The 23,622-nt window shown below is 37.9% G+C and overlaps 1 protein-coding gene across 2 annotated transcripts in view; it reads right to left on the bottom strand.

Annotated features, from left to right (window-relative positions):
- Positions 1 to 23,622, bottom strand: part of BCLAF3 (BCLAF1 and THRAP3 family member 3) — a 333,169-nt gene that overhangs the window by 49,896 nt on the left and 259,651 nt on the right. For both annotated transcript variants that reach the window (XM_053706399.1, XM_053706400.1), the window contains exons 10-13: positions 22,442 to 22,505; positions 20,493 to 20,608; positions 14,381 to 14,489; positions 689 to 767 (exon numbers count right to left, since the gene is read on the bottom strand). In XM_053706399.1, coding sequence (XP_053562374.1) covers positions 726 to 767; positions 14,381 to 14,489; positions 20,493 to 20,608; positions 22,442 to 22,505 — 331 coding nt within the window. In that variant the 3' untranslated portion in view covers positions 689 to 725. The remainder of the gene's footprint in view (positions 1 to 688; positions 768 to 14,380; positions 14,490 to 20,492; positions 20,609 to 22,441; positions 22,506 to 23,622) is intronic.

The following is a 23,622-nucleotide window of genomic DNA, read 5'->3' on the forward strand; positions in this document are numbered from 1 at the left end:
TAGGTGAACACACAAGAAATATTGTAAGTTCGACTTTTGGCGCTCATTGGGTTAGCATGCAATTGAAAACTATTTATTTTAACTCATAATACTAGCACAACCCAATGAGCGCAAAAAGTTTAATTCTAGCGCAGTTAACACTCAAGCTCTCCACTTATAATCTGACCCTAAATGTGTAGATTGCAGGCCTATCTTGTTGCATATAGAGTGTGAGAATAGGTCCTGCTCAAGTTCAACGTTTTGGAGCACATTTAATACAGATTGTATTAATAAGAAACATGTTATTTCATAAGAATCTATGCACATTGTACCGTTTTCAGATTTATGATGTTTGTGCTATCTGCAATTTAATTCTATGACTGTATAAACTGAGATTTAACCAAAAATGTTAAAGCATTTGCTTAGTATGAGGGGTTGTGAGATATTAGCTCATACTAATCATACATAATATATCTTTTTAAGGATTTATGATTGACAGCCTATTTGTGGAACATTTTAGTTAAGAAATATACATAATTATAAAATGATATTAATATGCTAGTGTTACACTTGCTTTGTATGCACTTGATTACCTGCTGCTTTGGTTTTATATAATGGTTGTTGTTCAAAGTCAAGGTCATCTGTCAAATGTATCATACATGTGATACCATTTCACTACTTTTTAATATTAAGAGAGTGAGTACTATACCTTTTATTGCCTTCAAACTTCAATGGCAGATTTAAAACTACTGAGCATATTGGTTTGCATTCCCTCTATAGCATGAACCCTGGAAAAATAAAAATAAAGAAAAGTGAGTGACAGAGAGACAGTACAAGTTATCAACACTCCTCTTAATACACTCCAGCAGGTAAAATGGATCATTGGGAACAAATTAATGGGAGAAAATGTAGGGTACATTGTCACTTTAAGAACAAATATTGCAGCTTTTGGCCCTCATTTATAAATCTATGAGCAGACAAGGTTCTCACCCAGAGAAAAATGTCCATTAAGGGTCAGTAAAGCAGCACCTGCCACCCACATTTAAAAATTCTTAAAAATACACTAGCATTGAAAAGAAAACGAGCACAAATATATTCTCTCTGTCTAGCCAGGCCAGGTGCAGCCAGTGCCCAAAAATATGTATGATTATAGACAAACTTTAGACTGACATAACACACAAACATTTATGTTAGTCTGGTCCTGAAAATATCTACTCATATTAAAAAAATGGTGTGGGCTGTATTTTTTTTCCTACTGTGCATAACTATTAAATTGTTTTAATCAGAAAGGAGGAAAACTGTGACCAATACCTCTAGATTTCATTAAAAGTATAGTATAGTGGTTTTCGTTTTATTTCTGTCAAAAAAATTATGATTACCTGATAAATTCATTTATTTCATGGTGGTGAAAGTCCACAATCCATTACATATGGGAATTACTCTTCCTTTCCACTAGGAGGAGGCAAAGATTCCAAAACCTCAGGAACTCTATAAAACCCCTCCCACCTCACTGGTAACTGACGCATAGCTAAGCAAGAGAGGTAGAAAAATGAAAAAGAGCCAAAACATAAGAGCAGGGAAAAAAGATGTCCGCAAAAAATAAACCAACACCAAGAAAAGACAGGGTGGGTCTTGAGGACTCTCACCACCATGAAAGAAATGAATGTATCAGGTAAGCAAAAATTATTTTTTCTCTCATACAGGTGGCGATAGTCCACGATCCATTTATCCTGGGAACTAATAACTAAGCTATGGAGCCCACAAGTAATGAAACATAAAGAGCGGAAAATAAAGGACATCTTTTTTCCACCGAAAACTAAATCCACAACCCCAAAAGAACCCAAAGGGCAAAACACACTATCTTTTTTTTTTTTTTTTTAATGCAATTAAAATCAACCGACAGGTAAAACCTGAGACAGCTGCCTGAAGGACTTTCCTACCAAAGGCTGCCTCAGAAGAAGCAAAAACATCAAAATGGTAGAAATTCAGTAAAATTATGCAAAGAAGACCAAGTAGCTGCCTTGCATATTTGGCCAACTGAAGCCTCATTCTTTAAAGCCCTAGAAGTGGCAACTGATCTGGTAGAATAAGCAGTAATCTATTTAGGTGGAGGTTGACCTGCCTCTAAGTAAGCCTTATGGATCAAAAGTTTCAATCAAGAAGCCAAATAAATGGCAGAAACGTTCTGCCATTTTTATTGGAACAAGAAAAATGAATAAAAAACTGGAAGTTTGTCTGAAATCCTTAGTATCATCAACATAATACTTCAATGCTCTAACAACATCCCAATTATGAAGTCTCTCCGAAGAATTCTTGGGATTAGGAAACAAAGAAGGGACAACAATTTCAAGACATATTGTCTGAAGACACAACTTTAGGTAAGGAGTCAGATTTAGTCCATAAAACTGCCTTATCCTGATGAAAAATGAGGTAAGGAGTATCACGCGAAAGAGCAGATAATTCAGAGAATCTTCTAGCAAAAGAGATAGCCAAAATAAACAAAATCTTACAAGAAAGAAGCTTAAAGTGATGGTAAATCCTAGAGTTTGTGAAACGCTAGAATTTACCAATGGAACAAATAAAGGGGACTTTCAGTCATGAAGTATAAAATACTTAATGCTCAAAGTTCCTTTATTTGTTTGAAGGATTTGCTGCACTGAGTTCCTCAGGCAGCACACGGCAGAACGTTATTTTGCTGTGAGGTGACATTTCCACCTCTTAGTCCCGTCAAAAGTAAATTTTAGATTCCAAGGAGGAGAAATTGGTTAATAAAAAGGTTTCATTCTTGCCAAAGCCTGAACAAAACTAATAAATGTCAGGAAGAATCTTCCTGTGGAACAAGACTGAAAGAGCAGAAATCTGACCCTTCAAGGAACTGGATGATAAACCCTTATCCAAACCACCCTGCAACATCCTACAAATCCCAGAAAAAAACATGATCCAAACACCAAGAAATAAACGCCCTCCAGACCTTATGATAAATCTTCCTGGTCACAGGCTTACGCGCCTGTATCAGAGTCTCAATAACAGAATCTGAAAAAACTCTCTGTCTAAGAACTAACCGTTCAATCTCCATGCCATCAAGCTTAGAGACTTGACATTTGAATGGAAAAACTGATCTTGAGACAGAAGGTCTGGATGCAGAGGAAGTGGCTAAGGAGGTCAACTGCACATCTGAACCAGATCTGCATATGAAAACCTGCAAGACCAAGCTGGAGCAATCAGAATTACTGATGCCTCCTCTTGCCTGATTCTGGCAATCACTCTGGGAAGCAGAACCAGAGGTGAAAAAAAAAGCTAGTTAAAAATGAGCACAGCGAGCCAAGGACCAGCATGGCCGCAAATAAGTGTAGCTCCGAGTGAAGTTCCCCATAAGGGCTTATAAACAGGGGTTCCCACCGCTCAAAACACCCCACAAAATGTCCGGGCAGTCTCCCAATACCCAGGAGCATCAAACTGTTTAAAAGTGGAGAACGACCAGACTTCGCTTAGAGATTCAACCGCCGACCGCAGCTACGCAGCATGGTAAAGTGAAGCGCCATTTTAGGCCCACCGCTCCCACGCCGCAATACAATAAGATCTGACCGAAGAACAGAAGCTGCTGACAGAAAGAAAAAACCCTAATCGGAGATAAGTATACCTCCCGACTACGCACATATCAGACGCCGCAACTTATAACACGAACGTTACTCCACACTCTGGCTCCCAAGCTCCGGAAAACAGTAGGCCCACACACTAAAATGCCGCTACCAGCCCAAACATGAACCTGTAATCGGGTGACCATACAGCTAACAAATAGCCTACTAGCGGTGCTGCAAATAGAACAAGCTGAGACTCCCTTACATTACAACTCAGGACAACAACATAAGTAATACAGACAAGGGATCAGACTGTAATGAACGATAAAAAGGATTACCAAGCGATACAACCGCAATAGAACAACCAGTTATAATCCACAGCCACAGCCACAGGCTGACTTGCTCATACGACAAAAAGAGTGTGAGGACCGGGACTCATAATTGCAGCAAACAGCATTATTCCACTCCACAAAACACGCTGCTTTAAAATGACATCTAAACGTGTGCCTAAGGGAGACAAAGCTAACAAATCAACTATACAACCAACTGCTAAACTAAACTCCTTTTTTAAAACAATGGATGCAAAAATAAATAACACTCCAAGCTCCCCACACAGCTCTGATAGCACACACGAAGAAGAAATAGATAACTCTCCAACAGACCTTCTCACTCCTATAACTAAAGCTGACTTAAAATTTCTGCCAACCAAGGAGGACTTTACAACATTCATGACCCAAGTTAGCTTGCTTATAAAAGAAGGACTCTCTGATGTTAAAAAAGAAATCACAGATTTGGGTAACAGAGTGCATGACTTGGAAAACCATGCAGAAGAAATTTCAGAACCAATTAACCTACATTCTATGCAACTCCAACAACAAGCAGAGGAGATAAGACAAATGCAGATGCAGATTGAAGATTTAGACAATCGTGGCAGACGCCAAAACTTACGTATTAGAGGGGTAACAGAAAAAATCTTAAACACTGAACTCCAGAAATACTTACAAGGCCTATTTAACTTCCTTCTTGATAGCGAGGAAGATACAGATATTTCGTTAGACAGAGTACACAGGGCGCTGAAACCTAAGCCCTCACCCAAAGCTCCACCAAGAGACATTATTTTAAGGTGCCATAACTTCAAAGACAAAGAAAAGCTACTGAATGCAGCAAGAAAAAAAAGCACCAATCTATAAAGACGGAGATACAATACAAATCTTTGCAGATCTCAGCCCACTAACTCTCACTAGAAGGCGAGATATCAAGTTCCTGACTGCCCACTTACAAGACCACCAAATCCCATATCGCTGGGGGTTCCCTTTCGCACTCAGAGTAACAAAAGATAACAAAGAAATCACCTACAAAGACCTAGAAGATCTCAACTCCTTCTGCACACAACTGAACATTCCACTACCGAAACATATACCCCAAACTGCAGATCAAGAGGAAAACGAACCAACATCTGATCGGTACCCACCAAAGCCACAGAGACAAAAATGGAACACAGTACCCAAGAAGCGTAAAATTGATCCCAACATCCCCAGCCCGACGCTGAGCATCCCCACAAATCCACCTTGAGGTCTAATCCCCACCATATGGGACTTTACCTACCTAACTAACCCCACTTCCACTCCTAAAAGAGACTATGACTTCCCAGCGAGTAGCATATCTTGACTCTCAGATGCAGGTTTATAGACAACCCAATGTTACAACATACTGAGACCTAAAAAAGAATCTCCCTGCACACCCTTTTCTCCCCCTTAGGGGGTGTATACCACTATAATCAGAATCCCCATGATTAGAGGAAATCCCATCTTAATGTAATTTCAGCACTAGCCCTATATTGAGGAACGGTAGTGACCCTAGTCAGCTACCACTTTCCCCCCCTCCTGTTTTAGATTTAAGTCCAAACCTAGATTTAGACTTGAATTTGTATTTAATGTTATCTACTGTAATCTCAATTTTGTTATGTTACGTTTCTCAATGCATGTTTTTGTATTTCAGATTCTCTGCAGAATCCGGATCGATTCACTGGCTCACATTCTACTCATCCCATGTCCATAGTAAGCATTACATCTTTACAAAGACCTCCTCAGTATACTACACCTCCAAGAAGCACATTATCTCCCCATATGGTAAGACAAATCTGGAAAACTTAATAGCAGATGCTCGCACAAACATTACACATGTCCCCTAGATCCCTTACAATAATATCTCAAAACGCTAAAGGTTTGAATTCACCTACAAAAAGGTCAGTCGCAATACATTGGTTCGCCAAACAAAAAGGCTCCATTATATTTCTACAGGAGACTCATTTCCCCCGAGCAAACGAACCCAAATACTCGAGCAAACACTTCCCTCTCAGTTTTTTCAACTCCCACGAAAGGAAAATAAATGGTGTGGGAATCCTTCTCCACTCATCCTTACCCTTTCAATTGCTTCATAACACATCAGACAAGGAAGGGAGGATATTAATCTTAGTAGGCCTACTATACAATAGACCAATCACTCTAGTTAATGTATATGCTCCCAATACTAATAAGAGCAGATTTTTCAATACTCTCAACCGCATGATACATGAATCACGTAAAGGCACAGTAGTAATGGGTGGAGACCTAAACGTTACCTTAGACCCCCTACTTGACTCTACCTCCTTAAATACAAACAACACATCACGCCCCCCTAATGCTACTTACTCATGCCTTAAACAACTAGGCCTCATAGACACTTGGAGACTACAACACCCCACTCAACGCGGTTATTCCTTTTACTCTCATCCTTGGACCATGTACTCAAGGTTAGACTATCTATTTCTAGACCAATCTAGCCTATCCCTCTTATCCAATACTGACATATTACCAACGGCATGGTCAGATCATTCTATGGTAACCCTGGATTTAAACTGGCCCGACACTCCGCTCTACCCGTACACATGGCGACTTGACCCTTATCTTCTACACCACCCACCAACAGCCCAAAAACTCAAGACAACACTGACAGAATACTTCCACCTAAACGCTGACCTAGAAACTCACCCGATGTTTGTATGGGAAGCACATAAAGCAGTAATACGCGGAGAATGTATAAAACACAAAGCATACATCACAAAACATTACAACACCCAGTTAAAAACTTTTACCGACAGACTCACCGACCTAGAAACTCAACACAAGCAATCCCCCTCAGATAGAACCCTTCTAACAACACTGACAGCCACACGAAAGGAACTCAATGCATTACTGTACACTGAAACCCAAAGAAAAATGTTAAACCTGCGAAAGAAATACTACTATGAAGGAAACCGCCCAGGCAAAATCCTTGCTAACACCCTGAAAGATAAGAACTCCACTACACATATTCACAAGCTCAAAACTAAACAAGGAGACTATGCAGTTGACAGCAAGGAGATAGCAGCCCACTTTCGTAGCTTCTATCAACAATTATATAACCTGACAAAAATTACCCCACTCGACCACGCACAAAACATGAAAGCGTACATAACTTCAGCAGATTTAAACAAATTATCACAAACCCAGGTAAATGACTTAGAGGCAGATATAACATTAGCAGAAATAGTGAAAGCTATTCGGAGCCTTCCAACAGGCAAGAGTCCAGGACCTGACGGACTAACCAATCAATACTACAAAACACATTGTCCTCTCTTAGCCCCACATTTACTAAATCTTTTTAAATCCTTAGACGAAGGCACACAACTCTCTGTAGAATCTCTAACAGCTCATATATCTGTAATTCTGAAACCAGAAAAACCACAAGAGGACCCAGGTAGTTATCGACCTATATCGCTACTAAACACAGATCTTAAAATTTTAGGGAAAATCATAGCGAACCGTATAAACTCCATTCTTACTGATATAGTCCACACAGATCAAGTAGGATTTGTCCCTGGCCGTGAAGCCAGGGACAATACTATCAGAGCCCTAACTCTCATAGAATATGCTAAGACCCACAAAATAGAATCTGTAATGATAGCCATCGACGCCGAAAAGGCATTCGATCGAACAGATTGGCAGTTCCTTCTAGAAACACTTAAAAATATTGGATTTGGCCCAAAAATAATTAACAGAATATTTAATCTATATTCCCACCCAAATGCAAAAATAAAAGCTAATGGTATACTGTCGGATACTTTCCCCATACACAATGGCACACGCCAGGGCTGCCCCCTATCCCCGATCTTATTCGTTTTAACGATGGAGGTCCTCACTTCCCATGTTCGTAAAAACCAAAACATCAAAGGAATAACGTTCAATAACCAATCCTATAAAATCGCAGCATTTGCAGATGACTTACTATTCTCAGTTACCTCACCCCTAACAACTATTCCAGAACTCTTAACAGAATTAGACAGATATGGGCGGTATTCAAACTTTTTAGTTAACAAACAAAAGTCAGAGATCTTGAATGTTAGCTTATCAGAAGCTAAATTTCAATCACTATCGAAGATATGCCCATTAAAATTAAAAAAAGATTCTATAAAATACTTAGGAATACACCTAGCCCCCAAACAAAAAACACTCTTTGACAAAAATTATATAAATTTACTGAACAATACTCAACAAGATCTTCAGACATGGGCGAGTAAACCTCTCTCATGGTGGGGTCGAATCCAAGCCCTAAAAATGACCACACTCCCTAGGATTACATATATACTACAGACATTACCTATGCACTTACCCCGTTGGTATCTGAGCCGTCTTCAAAACAGCCTTAATTCCTTTGTGTGGGGGAAAACTAAGCCTAGAGTCAACAGGGACACAATGTATAGGTCAACTACTGATGGAGGGTTAGGACTACCAAAAATTGAAGAGTACTACCTAGCGGTCACATTACAAAGAATACTTGATTGGCACGGGAAACAGGAATGTAGGGCACGTGTTGCATTAGATTCTCACATACTCAAAGCTCCACTGGTATATGCGTTGTGTTGGGTACCTAACAACTTAAGACCACCCCAATGTAGACACCTGGAAATTCACAAACACTTATTTCAGACCTGGGATCAAATCTTATCCTCCAGACCATACATTTCGACTTCTAGATCTCCCCTTTTTCCGATTGTTCTAAATATTGAGATGGTGGGTGGTCTTGACAAAGGGTTTCAGAGGCTCTCTGAATGGGACTATACCATCCCTTTACTAAACTTCACGGAAGCAGGCAAACTACTAGAAAGAGACAAATTAACCAACATAGCACAAGGCAAATACAACAATTGGCTAAAATACGCACAACTACAACACTTCGTTCACACCTCCCCATTCAAAACAGACTTGTTAAGAACACCCACCACATTCGAAACATTGTGCCATAGAGGGATTATACCAAGAGGAACACTTTCGCTCTCCCGTAAACTATTAACCAAAAACACCAGAGACACCCTACCTCCATACTCAGCTAAATGGAATGCAGATATAGGTAATCACGTACCAGAGGATAACTGGGCCAATATATTTAAGTTCATCAAAAAATCCTCAACCTCTCCAGCAATATTAGAGCTCAACTATAAGATTGTAACGAGGTGGTATTTAACCCCGTCAAAACTAAGTAGTATTTACCCAAACCTACCAGATAAATGTTGGCGCTGCGGTAAGAGACATGGTAGCCTACTTCACATGTGGTGGCGATGCCCCAAAGTACGCCCCCTATGGAAAGCGGTAGAGCAACATTTCAGGCAAAGTCTTTCAACTGAATTTATACTAAACCCACAAATAGCATTACTCAATGATCTCCCTAATATACCATGTCGCTTGCGACTTTTAATGCTCCAAATAGGCCTTAACAGCGCGAGAAAATTAATAGCCCGTAATTGGAAGAAACATATAACCATAACTAAGGAAATGTGGCTTGAAGAAGTAGATGAGCAATTCACACTGGAACAATACGGTTACCTCTGCCGTAACAAAGTAAACACCCTACTAGATGCCAAATTTCTCTGGCAAGAATCCCTACACACAGCAATTCTCTCAAATACCCCTAGGAATGCCATCCCTCCCCCCTAGTGAATTCAACCAACTATCACCAAACAGAAAGGGTACAAATTTTCTTTGTGACATGAACAGATCATACAACACCTCGATAAACATATAATCTAAGAGCCAGTGACGATCCGGATAAAGACATGCAGATGTAAGTTATTATATTTATTTTATTGATTAGTTTGTTTGTTTACCTGTTTACATGTTATCTAACCTACATGGACTGATTGACCACAGCACATGAGGCAACAACGAAACTCATGAACATACAGCCCTAATTGGCAACACTTGATAATGTAAAATCATTTCTATGCTGATATTTGTTATTGTGAATATTTAAATTTTCAATAAAAAAGAAAAATTAAAAAAAAAAAATGAGCACAGAGCCACCAGAGCATCCACAAACACAGCTTGAGAATCCCTGGACCTCGCACAGTACCTGGGAAATTTGTGGTTCAACCGAGAGGCCATCAGATCTATTTCTGGGAGACTCCAAAGATCCACTATATGATTGAAATCATCAAGATGGAAAGACCATTCTACTGGATGCAGAGACTGACGACTGAGAGGAAACCAGTACTACTGGAGGAAACCAGTAGGAAGCCAAAACCAGTGCTAAAACATAACAGCTGAGGACCTGAAATAGGAGTATATCGACAATCCAACAGGAAGAGGCAAAAGACGAGTCCCTAAGACACCTTGGGAAGGCTTGTGACTAATTCTCCACAGGTGAAATAAAAATACATCCTTCATCCTACATGGCTTCAACTCAATCAGAGAACCCCCTCTCACTGAAGAATCAAATACACATCTTCATGCTTCACCTTCCTTCAGCGGAGGCAAAGACAAGACTGAGTTAACAGTAAGGTAGGAGGAGTTTTATAGAGCACTTAAGGTTTGGGAATCTTTGCCTCCTCCTAGTGCCAAGGAAGAGTAATCCCAGGAGTAATAGACTGTAGACTCTAACCACCTGTATGAAAGAAAATAAATTTGACTGTATCAAAAAATGTATGTTTTTACATGTTAATATCTCATTAAAGGACTGAACTGATATGCTAACATTTTTCAGGCAGCACAAAGTTATAATTTTGAAAAACCGCATTCTTGTTCAATCAAACATATTATGACAAAAGTTTTCTTGGTCACCAATCAAATAAAATGCACTTCAGTAATCTACATATGTTCTATATATAGTCTTAGAGTTCTAGCTACACTAGTTTAGTATGGATGACATCAACAAACTAATTATCAACCAGTCAATCCTTCCTGCTTGGCTGCCAGTCACTAAAATGTGCACCTTGCAGGTGAAATTTGAGTATTTTCCAAGATGTAAAACTTGTTTCATGTGAAGCTTTAATTGGCAAACTATTCAATCCCTTAATTTATACTTAAAGGGACACTGAACCCAATTTTTTTCTTCCGTGATTCAGATAGAGCATGGAATTTTAAGCAACTTTCTTATTTACTCCTATTATCAAATTTTCTTCATTCTGTTGTTATCTTCATTTGAAATGCAAGAATGTAAGTTTAGTTGCCAGTCCATTTTTGGTGAACAACCTGGGTTGTTCTTGCTGATTGGTGGATAAATTCATCCACCAATAAAAAAGTGCTTTCCAGAGGTCTGAACCAAAAAAAAAAAAGCTTAGATGCCTTCTTTTTCAAATAAAGATAGCAAGAGAATGAAGAAAAATTGATAATAGGAGTAAATTAGAAAGTTGCTTAAAACTGCATGCTCTATCTGAATCACGAAAGAAATTTTTTGGGTTCAGTGTCCCTTTAAAGGGATTTGAACCCCAAAATATTTTTTCTATGATTCAGACAGGGCATACAATTCCTTTTTTTCTAATTTACTTATATTATCAAATTTGCTTTGTTCTTGGTTGAAGAGATACCTAGGTAGGTGTCTGGAGCACTACATGACAGGAAATAGTGCTGCTATCTAGTGCTCTTGCAAATGGATAGCATGCTTGCAAAACTACTGACTTATAGTGATCTAGAAATGGACAGGCTCCTAAGCATACATCCATGCTTTTCAACTGAAGATACCAAGAGAATGATAAATAATGTATAATAGAAGTAAATTAGAAAGTTGTATAAAATTGCATGCTCTATCTGAATCATGAAAGAAAAAATTTGGGTTCATGTCATATTAATCTAAAAGGTTGCTCACCGTGAGCTTGGGTGTTTATGACTGGGCTGTCAAACTGAAGCAAAGCTCTCATTTCAAAGTAAGCATGTCCAGATTTGTTGTGAGTGTCTGACGTAAATCTGTTTAAACAATAGATTATTTTTGTAGTGTCATTCAAATGACAAATACATTTGAAGATCTCACAAAAATAGCATTGAACAATTACTGACATAATAATGAGTAACAAGAAATCAAGTTGAAAGTTCAAATTTGAATATTGAAATCGCAATAGTGAATGTTTAGAAAACTTCCTTATGTTTAAATGACTCTTATTTATTATTATTATTTTGTATTTTTACCATCAAAAGAACATGCATATGGACTCCTATCACTTAGCAAATATGTATCTCTCTCTTGTCTACCAGCCTTAGTTTACCTACCCAAGCAAATACCTGACTGGAAAGAGCAAATGGAAAAGTATTATCCATGAATATGACCAGACATACAACACAAACAGGGCCCAAATCTGGCCATAGGCAATCCTGAAAGAGGTCAGAAGCCTAGGCCCATAAAAGAAGTAACCGAAACCGATATACATCAGGCTGCATCAGAGTCCACACAAACCAATTCCTAAAAGTATGGAACAAATGTTTACAGGGGAAGGAGAGGCTGTTCAAGGAGTCTTATAGTTCGACTTCTTCAAAAGCATATGAAACTAACTACCGATTAGTTCCATAATACTGTTTCAAAACATTCTAGTTCAGGGGGTTTTCAAAGTTTTAGGCTGTGTTCCTCCCCTCTAACAAAATTTACAAGACAGAACCCCAACCCCCATAATAGATGACAAAGTTACATTATTTTTTCTCTATAAAGAATTTTAATATTTATTTTTAATTTAGTGACTTTACATCTGATTCAAGCATTAACCCGTTTCGGTTAAACCAAAGGCCGATACACATAAAACTAAGCACGCCAAAAAAGCTTAACAGCAAGGGAATAGTGAGAAGCATCTGTCCCATGTTCATATATATATATATATATATATATATATATATATACACACACACACACGCACGCACGCACACATTAGTTCATAACAAACGTTTTTACATTGGCATTCACATTAACACTTGCAATCTGGTAAAAGCATAATCCACACCAGTAACGGCAGTTAACGCCAAACCCGGAGTGTTGAATACAATTAACTAATAAATCAGCATACCCAAATACTACAAAGGCATATTATTGTAGCGGAAACCACACAGGATATCATTAATTGCAACACAGTAGCAATCGAGTAACAAAAAAACTCCTTTGGACTGTCTTTTAGGAGCAATTCAATTAATAGAGACTTTGATAACTTTATATCCATCCAGCATATCTTTATCTTGTATAGACTTTAATATTGTGAAACATATTAATATTTTCAATAATTTGTTTTTGATTACAATATATGTCTGTCCATATTTTCAACATTTTATAGATACTTGAGACACCGGTGTCCAGCTTTTTATATATTTTATAAAGTGTATTAATAAAGGTGTATAATTCACTTCAACACACATGTCTATTTGCTTTTAGTCCTATAGCGCCACCCCCTGTTTTCTTATTTCATATATATATATATATATATATATATATATGAAATAAGAAAACAGGGGGTGGCGCTATAGGACTAAAAGCAAATAGACATGTGTGTTGAAGTGAATTATACACCTTTATTAATACACTTTATAATATATATATATAAAAAAAACTTAAAAAGTGCTCATAACATAGCTATAGGAGTGTCTAAATGTTAATAAAAAGATGCTTACCAATAGACACTTGTCCACTAGCAATCAAGTAGCTGACAGCCAAACCAGTACTGCAACATATCAGCAGAGGTTATGGAATAGGAGTATATAGTAGATCCATAAAGGGAGGCAAAAGACAAGTCCTTACGACCAATTATAGAGGGTTTATGAAAAATTTCCCATGAGGTGAAAAAAGAAACATAAACCATACCCCATATACATCCCTTTGACAAGCACTGTACTCTGAGGGGGAACCGTGCCTCAATATAGAGAGAAAACCCCTCTCTCTGAAGAATTAAATGTGCATCTTAATCTCTGCAACCCCCTCCAGCGTAGGCAAAGTAAAGACTGAGGTATGTGTAAGGGGTTTTATAGAGCTCTTGCGGTTTGGGAATATTTGCCTCCTTCTAGTGGTAGAGAAGAGTAATGGATTATGGACTCTTACCACCTGTATGAAAGAAAATGTATTTTTTTAAAGTGTCATAAGGCTAGACTGCAGATTAATTCACAGAAGGCTCTGATAAATCCTTTTGATTTAAAAATTAGAAATCTAAAGTTTTCTTCTTTTTACAGACAAAAATATTTTTTATTTTTAGCCAGTCAATACTTCTACAACTGTACTGGATGAGATGCTGACCATGGTGCAAAGAAGCCTATCTCCCATGTGAGACTGAAGAATGGTGTAGAAAGGCCTGCAAACTTGTGCTTGTATTAATTAGTATTGTATTGTAGTAGTCTAGATATTTATATTACGTCTTTCAGGCAAATTAAAAATAAATAAAATACAATTCTGTGTGCATAACTAATAAATGTGTCTCTTTGAAAACCTAGTACAATGTATGCAGTACCAGGAAATTACATAAACATCTATTTTGGGGCTTTTTAAAGATCTGTGTAAGTATGTGGTCTTACTGGAGGTCGTCCTGTTGACTTTCGAAAAGGTGGTCTGTTGAGCCTTGTTGATTTCTGAAACTCTCCAGTATCCTGGTTCTGTGACCCAGAATAACTGCTGGAAGCATCCCTTAAAAGTATGAAACAAACAGTTAGTCAAAATGAAATTGCATGCAAATGTTGCTTAATATAGATACAGATGCCTTAACAATATTTAAAATGAGTTGAGAAAGGTTATTTTTACTGAGGAAATTACTGAGGAAAACATAATTTATGTAAGAACTTACCTGATAAATTCATTTCTTTCATATTAGCAAGAGTCCATGAGCTAGTGACGTATGGGATATACATTCCTACCAGGAGGGGCAAAGTTTCCCAAACCTCAAAATGCCTATAAATACACCCCTCACCACACCCACAATTCAGTTTAACGAATAGCCAAGAAGTGGGGTGATAAAAAAGTGCGAAAGCATATAAAATAAGGAATTGGAATAATTGTGCTTTATACAAAAATCATAACCACCACAAAAAAAGGGCGGGCCTCATGGACTCTTGCTAATATGAAAGAAATGAATTTATCAGGTAAGTTCTTACATAAATTATGTTTTCTTTCATGTAATTAGCAAGAGTCCATGAGCTAGTGACGTATGGGATAATGACTACCCAAGATGTGGATCTTTCCACACAAGAGTCACTAGAGAGGGAGGGATAAAATAAAGACAGCCAATTCCTGCTGAAAATAATCCACACCCAAAAATAAAGTTTAACGAAAAACATAAGCAGAAGATTCAAACTGAAACCGCTGCCTGAAGTACTTTTCTACCAAAAACTGCTTCAGAAGAAGAAAATACATCAAAATGGTAGAATTTAGTAAAAGTATGCAAAGAGGACCAAGTTGCTGCTTTGCAAATCTGGTCAACCGAAGCTTCATTCCTAAACGCCCAGGAAGTAGAAACTGACCTAGTAGAATGAGCTGTAATTCTTTGAGGCGGAGTTTTACCCGACTCAACATAGGCAAGATGAATTAAAGATTTCAACCAAGATGCCAAAGAAATGGCAGAAGCTTTCTGGCCTTTTCTAGAACCGGAAAAGATAACAAATAAACTAGAAGTCTTACGGAAAGATTTCGAAGCTTCAACATAATATTTCAAAGCTCTAACAACATCCAAAGAATGCAACGATTTCTCCTTAGAATTCTTAGGATTAGGACATAATGAAGGAACCACAATTTCTCTACTAATGTTGTTGGAATTCACAACTTTAGGTAAAAATTCAAAAGAAGTTCGCAACACGGCCTTATCCTGATGAAAAATCAGAAAAGGAGACTCACAAGAAAGAGCAGATAATTCAGAAACTCTTCTGGCAGAAGAGATGGCCAAAAGGAACAAAACTTTCCAAGAAAGTAATTTAATGTCCAATGAATGCATAGGTTCAAACGGAGGAGCTTGAAGAGCTCCCAGAACCAAATTGAAACTCCAAGGAGGAGAAATTGACTTAATAACAGGTTTTATACGAACCAAAGCTTGTACAAAACAATGAATATCAGGAAGAATAGCAATCTTTCTGTGAAAAAGAACAGAAAGAGCAGAGATTTGTCCTTTCAAAGAACTTGCGGACAAACCCTTATCTAAACCATCCTGAAGAAACTGTAAAATTCTCGGTATTCTAAAAGAATGCCAAGAAAAATGATGAGAAAGACACCAAGAAATATAAGTCTTCCAGACTCTATAATATATCTCTCGAGATACAGATTTACGAGCCTGTAACATAGTATTAATCACAGAGTCAGAGAAACCTCTTTGACCAAGAATCAAGCGTTCAATCTCCATACCTTTAAATTTAAGGATTTCAGATCCTGATGGAAAAAAGGACCTTGTGACAGAAGGTCTGGTCTTAACGGAAGAGTCCACGGTTGGCAAGAGGCCATCCGGACAAGATCCGCATACCAAAACCTTTGAGGCCATGCCGGAGCTACCAGCAGAACAAACGAGCATTCCTTCAGAATCTTGGAGATTACTCTTGGAAGAAGAACTAGAGGCGGAAAGATATAGGCAGGATGATACTTCCAAGGAAGTGATAATGCATCCACTGCCTCCGCCTGAGGATCCCGGGATCTGGACAGATACCTGGGAAGTTTCTTGTTTAGATGGGACGCCATCAGATCTATTTCTGGAAGTTCCCACATTTGAACAATCTGAAGAAATACCTCTGGGTGAAGAGACCATTCGCCCGGATGCAATGTTTGGCGACTGAGATAATCCGCTTCCCAATTGTCTATACCTGGGATATGAACCGCAGAGATTAGACAGGAGCTGGATTCCGCCCAAACCAAAATTCGAGATACTTCTTTCATAGCCAGAGGACTGTGAGTCCCTCCTTGATGATTGATGTATGCCACAGTTGTGACATTGTCTGTTTGAAAATAAATGAACGATTCTCTCTTCAGAAGAGGCCAAAACTGAAGAGCTCTGAAAATTGCACGGAGTTCCAAAATATTGATCGGTAATCTCACCTCCTGAGATTCCCAAACTCCTTGTGCCGTCAGAGATCCCCACACAGCTCCCCAACCTGTGAGACTTGCATCTGTTGAAATTACAGTCCAGGTCGGAAGCACAAAAGAAGCCCCCTGAATTAAACGATGGTGATCTGTCCACCATGTTAGAGAGTGTCGAACAATCGGTTTTAAAGATATTAATTGAGATATCTTCGTGTAATCTTTGCACCATTGCTTCAGCATACAGAGCTGAAGATGTCGCATGTGAAAACGAGCAAAGGGGATCGCGTCCGATGCAGCAGTCATAAGACCTAGAATTTCCATGCATAAGGCTACCGAAGGGAATGATTGTGACTGAAGGTTTCGACAAGCTGCAATCAATTTTAGACGTCTCTTGTCTGTTAAAGACAGAGTCATGGACACTGAATCCATCTGGAAACCCAGAAAGGTTACCCTTGTCTGAGGAATCAAAGAACTTTTTGGTAAATTGATCCTCCAACCATGATCTTGAAGAAACAACACAAGTCGATTCGTATGAGATTCTGCTAAATGTAAAGACTGAGCAAGTACCAAGATATCGTCCAAATAAGGAAATACCACAATACCCTGTTCTCTGATTACAGACAGAAGGGCACCGAGAACCTTTGTAAAAATTCTTGGAGCTGTAGCTAGGCCAAACGGCAGAGCCACAAACTGGTAATGCTTGTCCAGAAAAGAGAATCTCAGGAACTGATAATGATCTGGATGAATCGGAATATGCAGATATGCATCCTGTAAATCTATTGTGGACATATAATTCCCTTGCTGAACAAAAGGCAAGATAGTCCTTACAGTTACCATCTTGAACGTTGGTATTCTTACATAACGATTCAATATTTTTAGATCCAGAACTGGTCTGAAGGAATTCTCCTTCTTTGGTACAATGAAGAGATTTGAATAAAACCCCATCCCCTGTTCCGGAACTGGAACCGGCATAATTACTCCAGTCAACTCTAGATCTGAAACACATTTCAGAAATGCTTGAGCTTTTACTGGATTTACTGGGACACGGGAAAGAAAAAATCTCTTTGCAGGAGGTCTCATCTTGAAACCAATTCTGTACCCTTCTGAAACAATGCTCTGAATCCAAAGATTGTGAACAGAATTGATCCAAATTTCCTTGAAAAAAACGTAACCTGCCCCCTACCAGCTGAGCTGGAATGAGGGCCGCACCTTCATGTGGACTTAGAAGCAGGCTTTGCCTTTCTAGCTGGCTTGGATTTATTCCAGACTGGAGATGGTTTCCAAACTGAAACTGCTCCTGAGGATGAAGGATCAGGCTTTTGTTCTTTGTTGAAACTTTGTTGAAATAATGGAATCCAACTGAGAACCAAATAATTTGTTACCCTGGAAAGAAATGGAAAGTAAAGTTGATTTAGAAGCCATATCAGCATTCCAAGTTTTAAGCCATAAAGCTCTTCTAGCTAAAATAGCTAGAGACATAAACCTGACATCAACTCTGATAATATCAAAAATGGCATCACAGATAAAATTATTAGCATGCTGTAAAAGAATAATAATATCATGAGAATCATGATGTGTTACTTGTTGCGCTAAAGTTTCCAACCAGAAAGTTGAAGCTGCAGCAACATCAGCCAAAGATATAGCAGGTCTAAGAAGATTACCTGAACACAGATAAGCTTTTCTTAGAAAGGATTCAATTTTCCTATCTAAAGGATCCTTAAACGAAGTACCATCTGACGTAGGAATAGTAGTACGTTTAGCAAGGGTAGAAATAGCCCCATCAACTTTAGGGATTTTGTCCCAAAATTCTAATCTGTCAGACGGCACAGGATATAATCGCTTAAAACGTTTAGAAGGAGTAAATGAATTACCCAATTTATCCCATTCTTTGGAAATTACTGCAGAAATAGCATTAGGAACAGGAAAAACTTCTGGAATAACCACAGGAGCTTTAAATACTTTATCCAAACGTTTAGAATTAGTATCAAGAGGACCAGAATCCTCTATTTCTAAAGCAATTAGTACTTCTTTAAGTAAAGAACGAATAAATTCCATTTTAAATAAATATGAAGATTTATCAGCATCAACCTCTGAGACAGAATCCTCTGAACCAGAAGAGTCATCAGAATCAGAATGATGATGTTCATTTAAAAATTCATCTGTAGGGAGAGAAGTTTTAAAAGATGTTTTACGTTTACTAGAAGGAGAAATAACAGACATAGCCTTCTTTATGGATTCAGAAACAAAATCTCTTATATTATCAGGAACATTCTGCACCTTAGATGTTGAAGGAACTGCAACAGGCAATGGTACTTTACTAAAGGAAATATTATCTGCTTTAACAAGTTTGTCATGACAATCAATACAAACAACAGCTGGAGGAATAGCTACCAAAAGTTTACAGCAGATACACTTAGCTTTGGTAGATCCAGCACTAGACAGCGATTTTCCTGTAGTATCTTCTGGCTCAGATGCAACGTGAGACATCTTGCAATATGTAAGAGAAAAAACAACATATATATAAAGCAAAATTGATCAAATTCCTTAAATGACAGTTTCAGGAATGGGAAAAAATGCCAAAGAACAAGCTTCTAGCAACCAGAAGCAATGAAAAATGAGACTTAAATAATGTGCAGACAAAAGCGACGCCCATATTTTTCGCGCCAATAAGACGCCCACATTATTTGGCGCCTAAATGCTTTTTGGCGCCAAAATGACGCCACATCCGGAACGCCGACATTTTTGGCGCAAAATAACGTCAAAAAAATGACGCAACTTCCGGCGACACGTATGACGCCGGAAACGGAAACGAATTTTTTGCGCCAAAAAAGTCCGCGCCAAGAATGACGCAATAAAATGAAGCATTTTCAGCCCCCGCGAGCCTAACAGCCCACAGGGAAGAGTCAAATTGAAAGTAAGAAAAAATGAATAAATCAAATGCATTATCCCAAATATGAAACTGACTGTCTGAAAATAAGGAAAGTTGAACATTCTGAGTCAAGGCAAATAAATGTTTGAATACATATATTTAGAACTTTATAAACAAAGTGCCCAACCATAGCTTAGAGTGTCACAGAAAATAAGATTTACTTACCCCAGGACACTCATCTACATGTTTGTAGAAAGCCAAACCAGTACTGAAACGAGAATCAGCAGAGGTAATGGTATATATAAGAGTATATCGTCGATCTGAAAAGGGAGGTAAGAGATGAATCTCTACGACCGATAACAGAGAACCTATGAAATAGACCCCGTAGAAGGAGATCACTGCATTCAAATAGGCAATACTCTCCTCACATCCCTCTGACATTCACTGCACGCTGAGAGGAAAACCGGGCTCCAACTTGCTGCGGAGCGCATATCAACGTAGAATCTAGCACAAACTTACTTCACCACCTCCATCGGAGGCAAAGTTTGTAAAACTGAATTGTGGGTGTGGTGAGGGGTGTATTTATAGGCATTTTGAGGTTTGGGAAACTTTGCCCCTCCTGGTAGGAATGTATATCCCATACGTCACTAGCTCATGGACTCTTGCTAATTACATGAAAGAAATTCACCACAAAATCAAATATAAAACTGTGCACATCAGACAACTGGAAATAAAGCAATATTATTATTGTTGTTTTTATAACTAACCCATCATGCACGCTGGCGCCAGTGGGACCGTTTTCTACATTCTGCATCCTCGCTTTTCTCCTCCTCTCTATATCGTGACGTAAATCGTTTGGATCATCAATCACTCTATGGTTGACCTAAGGAAAGCAATAATATAAAGTTATCACCAATACTTCCTCATTACCTCACTCTTTTTTAGTCCATTCTGTGTAATAAAAGTCACATTTTATTGAAGACATAGTATTTGACTATTCAATTGTGTTGCTTATTTTATAGTTACAAATCTTTCATAGTTTATAGTCACCCTTCAATAATCACATGTAATTAATGGCTCCTTTCGGCAAAGTTTCTCTGTGTTTTACGTATGTCAGCTCATAATGAGAGTTGTTAATTTAGGAATGTGGTTTGGCAAACAATGTTTAAAAATGTAGAATCAGATTTTTTTTCATCATGTAGGTAGTTGGCTAGAGAATGTATTGTTAAGGGGACAGTCTACTCCATATTTGATATTGTTTAAAAAGATAGATAATTCCTTTATTACCCATTCCCCAGTTTTGCATAACCAATGTGGTTATATTAATATACTTTTTACCTCTGTGAATACCTTGTATCTATGCCCCTTTATTTCAGTTCTTTTGACAGACTTGCAGTGTAGCCAATCGGTGCTGACTCCTAGGTAGCTCCACAGGAGTGAGCACAATGCTATCTATATGGCCCACATAAACTAGCGCTGTCTAGCTGTAAAAAAAAACCTGTCAAAATGCACTGAGATAAGAGGTGGCCTTCAAGCGCATACGAGCCTACCTAGGTTTAGCTTTCAACAAAGAATAACAAGTGAACAAAGCAAATTTGATGATAAAAGTAAATTGGAAAGCTGTTTAAAATTGCATTCCCTATCTGTATCATGAAAGTTTAGTTTTGACTAGACTGTCCCTTTAACAATGCTTGTATAAGAATGTAAAATAACCTTTTTAATTTTGACATTAGTTCTTTACTAGTTTTATAATGCCTTTTTAATGTTTAATTTCTCTTATATGTATACACCCTAGTATCCGCTACTCTTCAGCTACAGGTCACACCCTCTTGTTTTACTATTTTTTGGGGACTCAAGTTTAAAAGGGGAACTTGGTACTTCTGTGTACGTTCAAATGTGCCACATATAAAAATGATTGCTATTAGAGTCAGAAAATTTTCCATTGACTGTATGTTATTATAAAGAGGTGTGGCTCCATATGTGCACCGCAGCCTCTGGCAGTGGGGGAAACAATATTTTTAGAAATGTATTTCCTTCTTTACAACTATTTTGTTTTTGCTTGGTCAAGGAACACAATGATGACTTCACATAAGTATCTAACAGTCTAATATCCCATTTTTGTCTTATTTTACCTCATCTATTAAACATATAAAGCCAATCTCTTTGCATTTTACATCAAAACATAACATAATTGGGACATTTCCATTAGTCTATATATATATTCCGAGTAACCTTATATTAATGTAAGGGGTGCCACTAAAATATCAAAACATAGGAAAAGTATATCTTCTTAAAGGAACATATCTAGCATTTTCTTTGTTCCATCTAAAAGAGAAAGTATCAAAATGTATTAAAGGGCTTTGTTTTTTTGTTTGTTTTTTAAAAAGGAAGGTCCTATACTGAATATTTTTTTCTGTGTGAGTTTTATATATATAAGCTAGTTAGCAGTGAATCCCCAAGCCTCAGATGCACAGTCATTCACTTCCTGTTAGTTTTACTTATTACATATACACCCTTTTTACATAACCTTTTTTAGCCAAAATATTTTATTACTTTTAAGTGTCCCTTTAAATTGAGATAAAGATACACAATTTGGTTTTATGACATGAATGCACTTAGCATATTAATATGACAAGTGTGCATACAAGATTTATGGATTGCTCTTGTTAAACTTGCAGCACCAGATTCACCACATTAGTGTGTATGATAAACATACTGGGGGCACATCAGTTCTCTTCTGCGACTTGCTCTGAAGATCAGCCAAAGAGATGTCAATCCTCCTAAAGGAAAAAGAAAAATAATAGTCAAAAGAACTGGTCTACATATAGAGTGTTATATATTTATCTGAATAAACTGTGGGCTGATACACAATTGTCTTGACATAAGCAACACATTAAAGGGACACTCAGGTTAAATTAAATTTTCATGATTCAGATACAGCATGTCATTTTAAACAACTTTCCAGTTTACTTCCATTAAAAAAATGTGCACAGTCTTTTATATTTACAATTTTTGAGTCACCAGATCCTACTGAGCATGTGCAAGAATTCACAGACTATACGTATATGCATTTGTGATTGGCTAATTGCTATCACATGGTACAAGGGGAGTGGAAATATACATAACTTAATATACATGACTTAAAGAAGTTACAAGGAGACTTAATAGCTTTTATTCGGGGGGAAAAAATGGCTAGAATAGCAACCACACTCATTACAAAACATCGAAGTTTGGGAGGAATAGGAGCCCCTAATATTGTTTAGTATTATAGAGCTGCAAGGTTGGCCCAGACGACATTAATGGGGGGAAACTCTGAAGGAATCATATGGACTAACCTAGAAGCTAAATTAAGAGACTCCGCGTACCCGGACGACATTTTATGGAACAAACACACTTTGAGAGACCCCCCAGATGAACCTGGATTGCAGGTCACAAGTCATAATATTCATATGTGGTCTTTCCTGACAAAAAGAAGGAACCTATTATCTAATCAAACATTAGTATGCCCAATTAGGTATTTACTCCCCAAAGATACACAACTCTCAGCAGACAAATGGGCGAATAAAGGCCTATACAGGATAGCGGATTGGTTGGACGGTAGAAAACCTAAGACATTTAATCAGATTCAGAACCAACTAGGTTCAGTGAATTTACAATGGTTCCAATATCTTCAGGTCAATTCTGCGATACAAAGATACATTAGAGATCTTCAACCTAACATATCCACTGCTCTGGAAGGGTTGCTTAAGTCCGCTCACAGACCTAAGGGCGCCATCTCCAAATTATACTTACAGATACAAACATCTAACAGCACACTTAAACCCACCCTGCTCCTGAATTGGGAGAGAGATTTAAATATATGTAAAGACAAAAAATGGTGGGATGACATGTTTAATT

Source organism: Bombina bombina, chromosome 3, assembly GCF_027579735.1.
Source record: "Bombina bombina isolate aBomBom1 chromosome 3, aBomBom1.pri, whole genome shotgun sequence".
In the NCBI taxonomy this organism is placed as follows: Eukaryota; Metazoa; Chordata; class Amphibia; order Anura; family Bombinatoridae; genus Bombina; species Bombina bombina.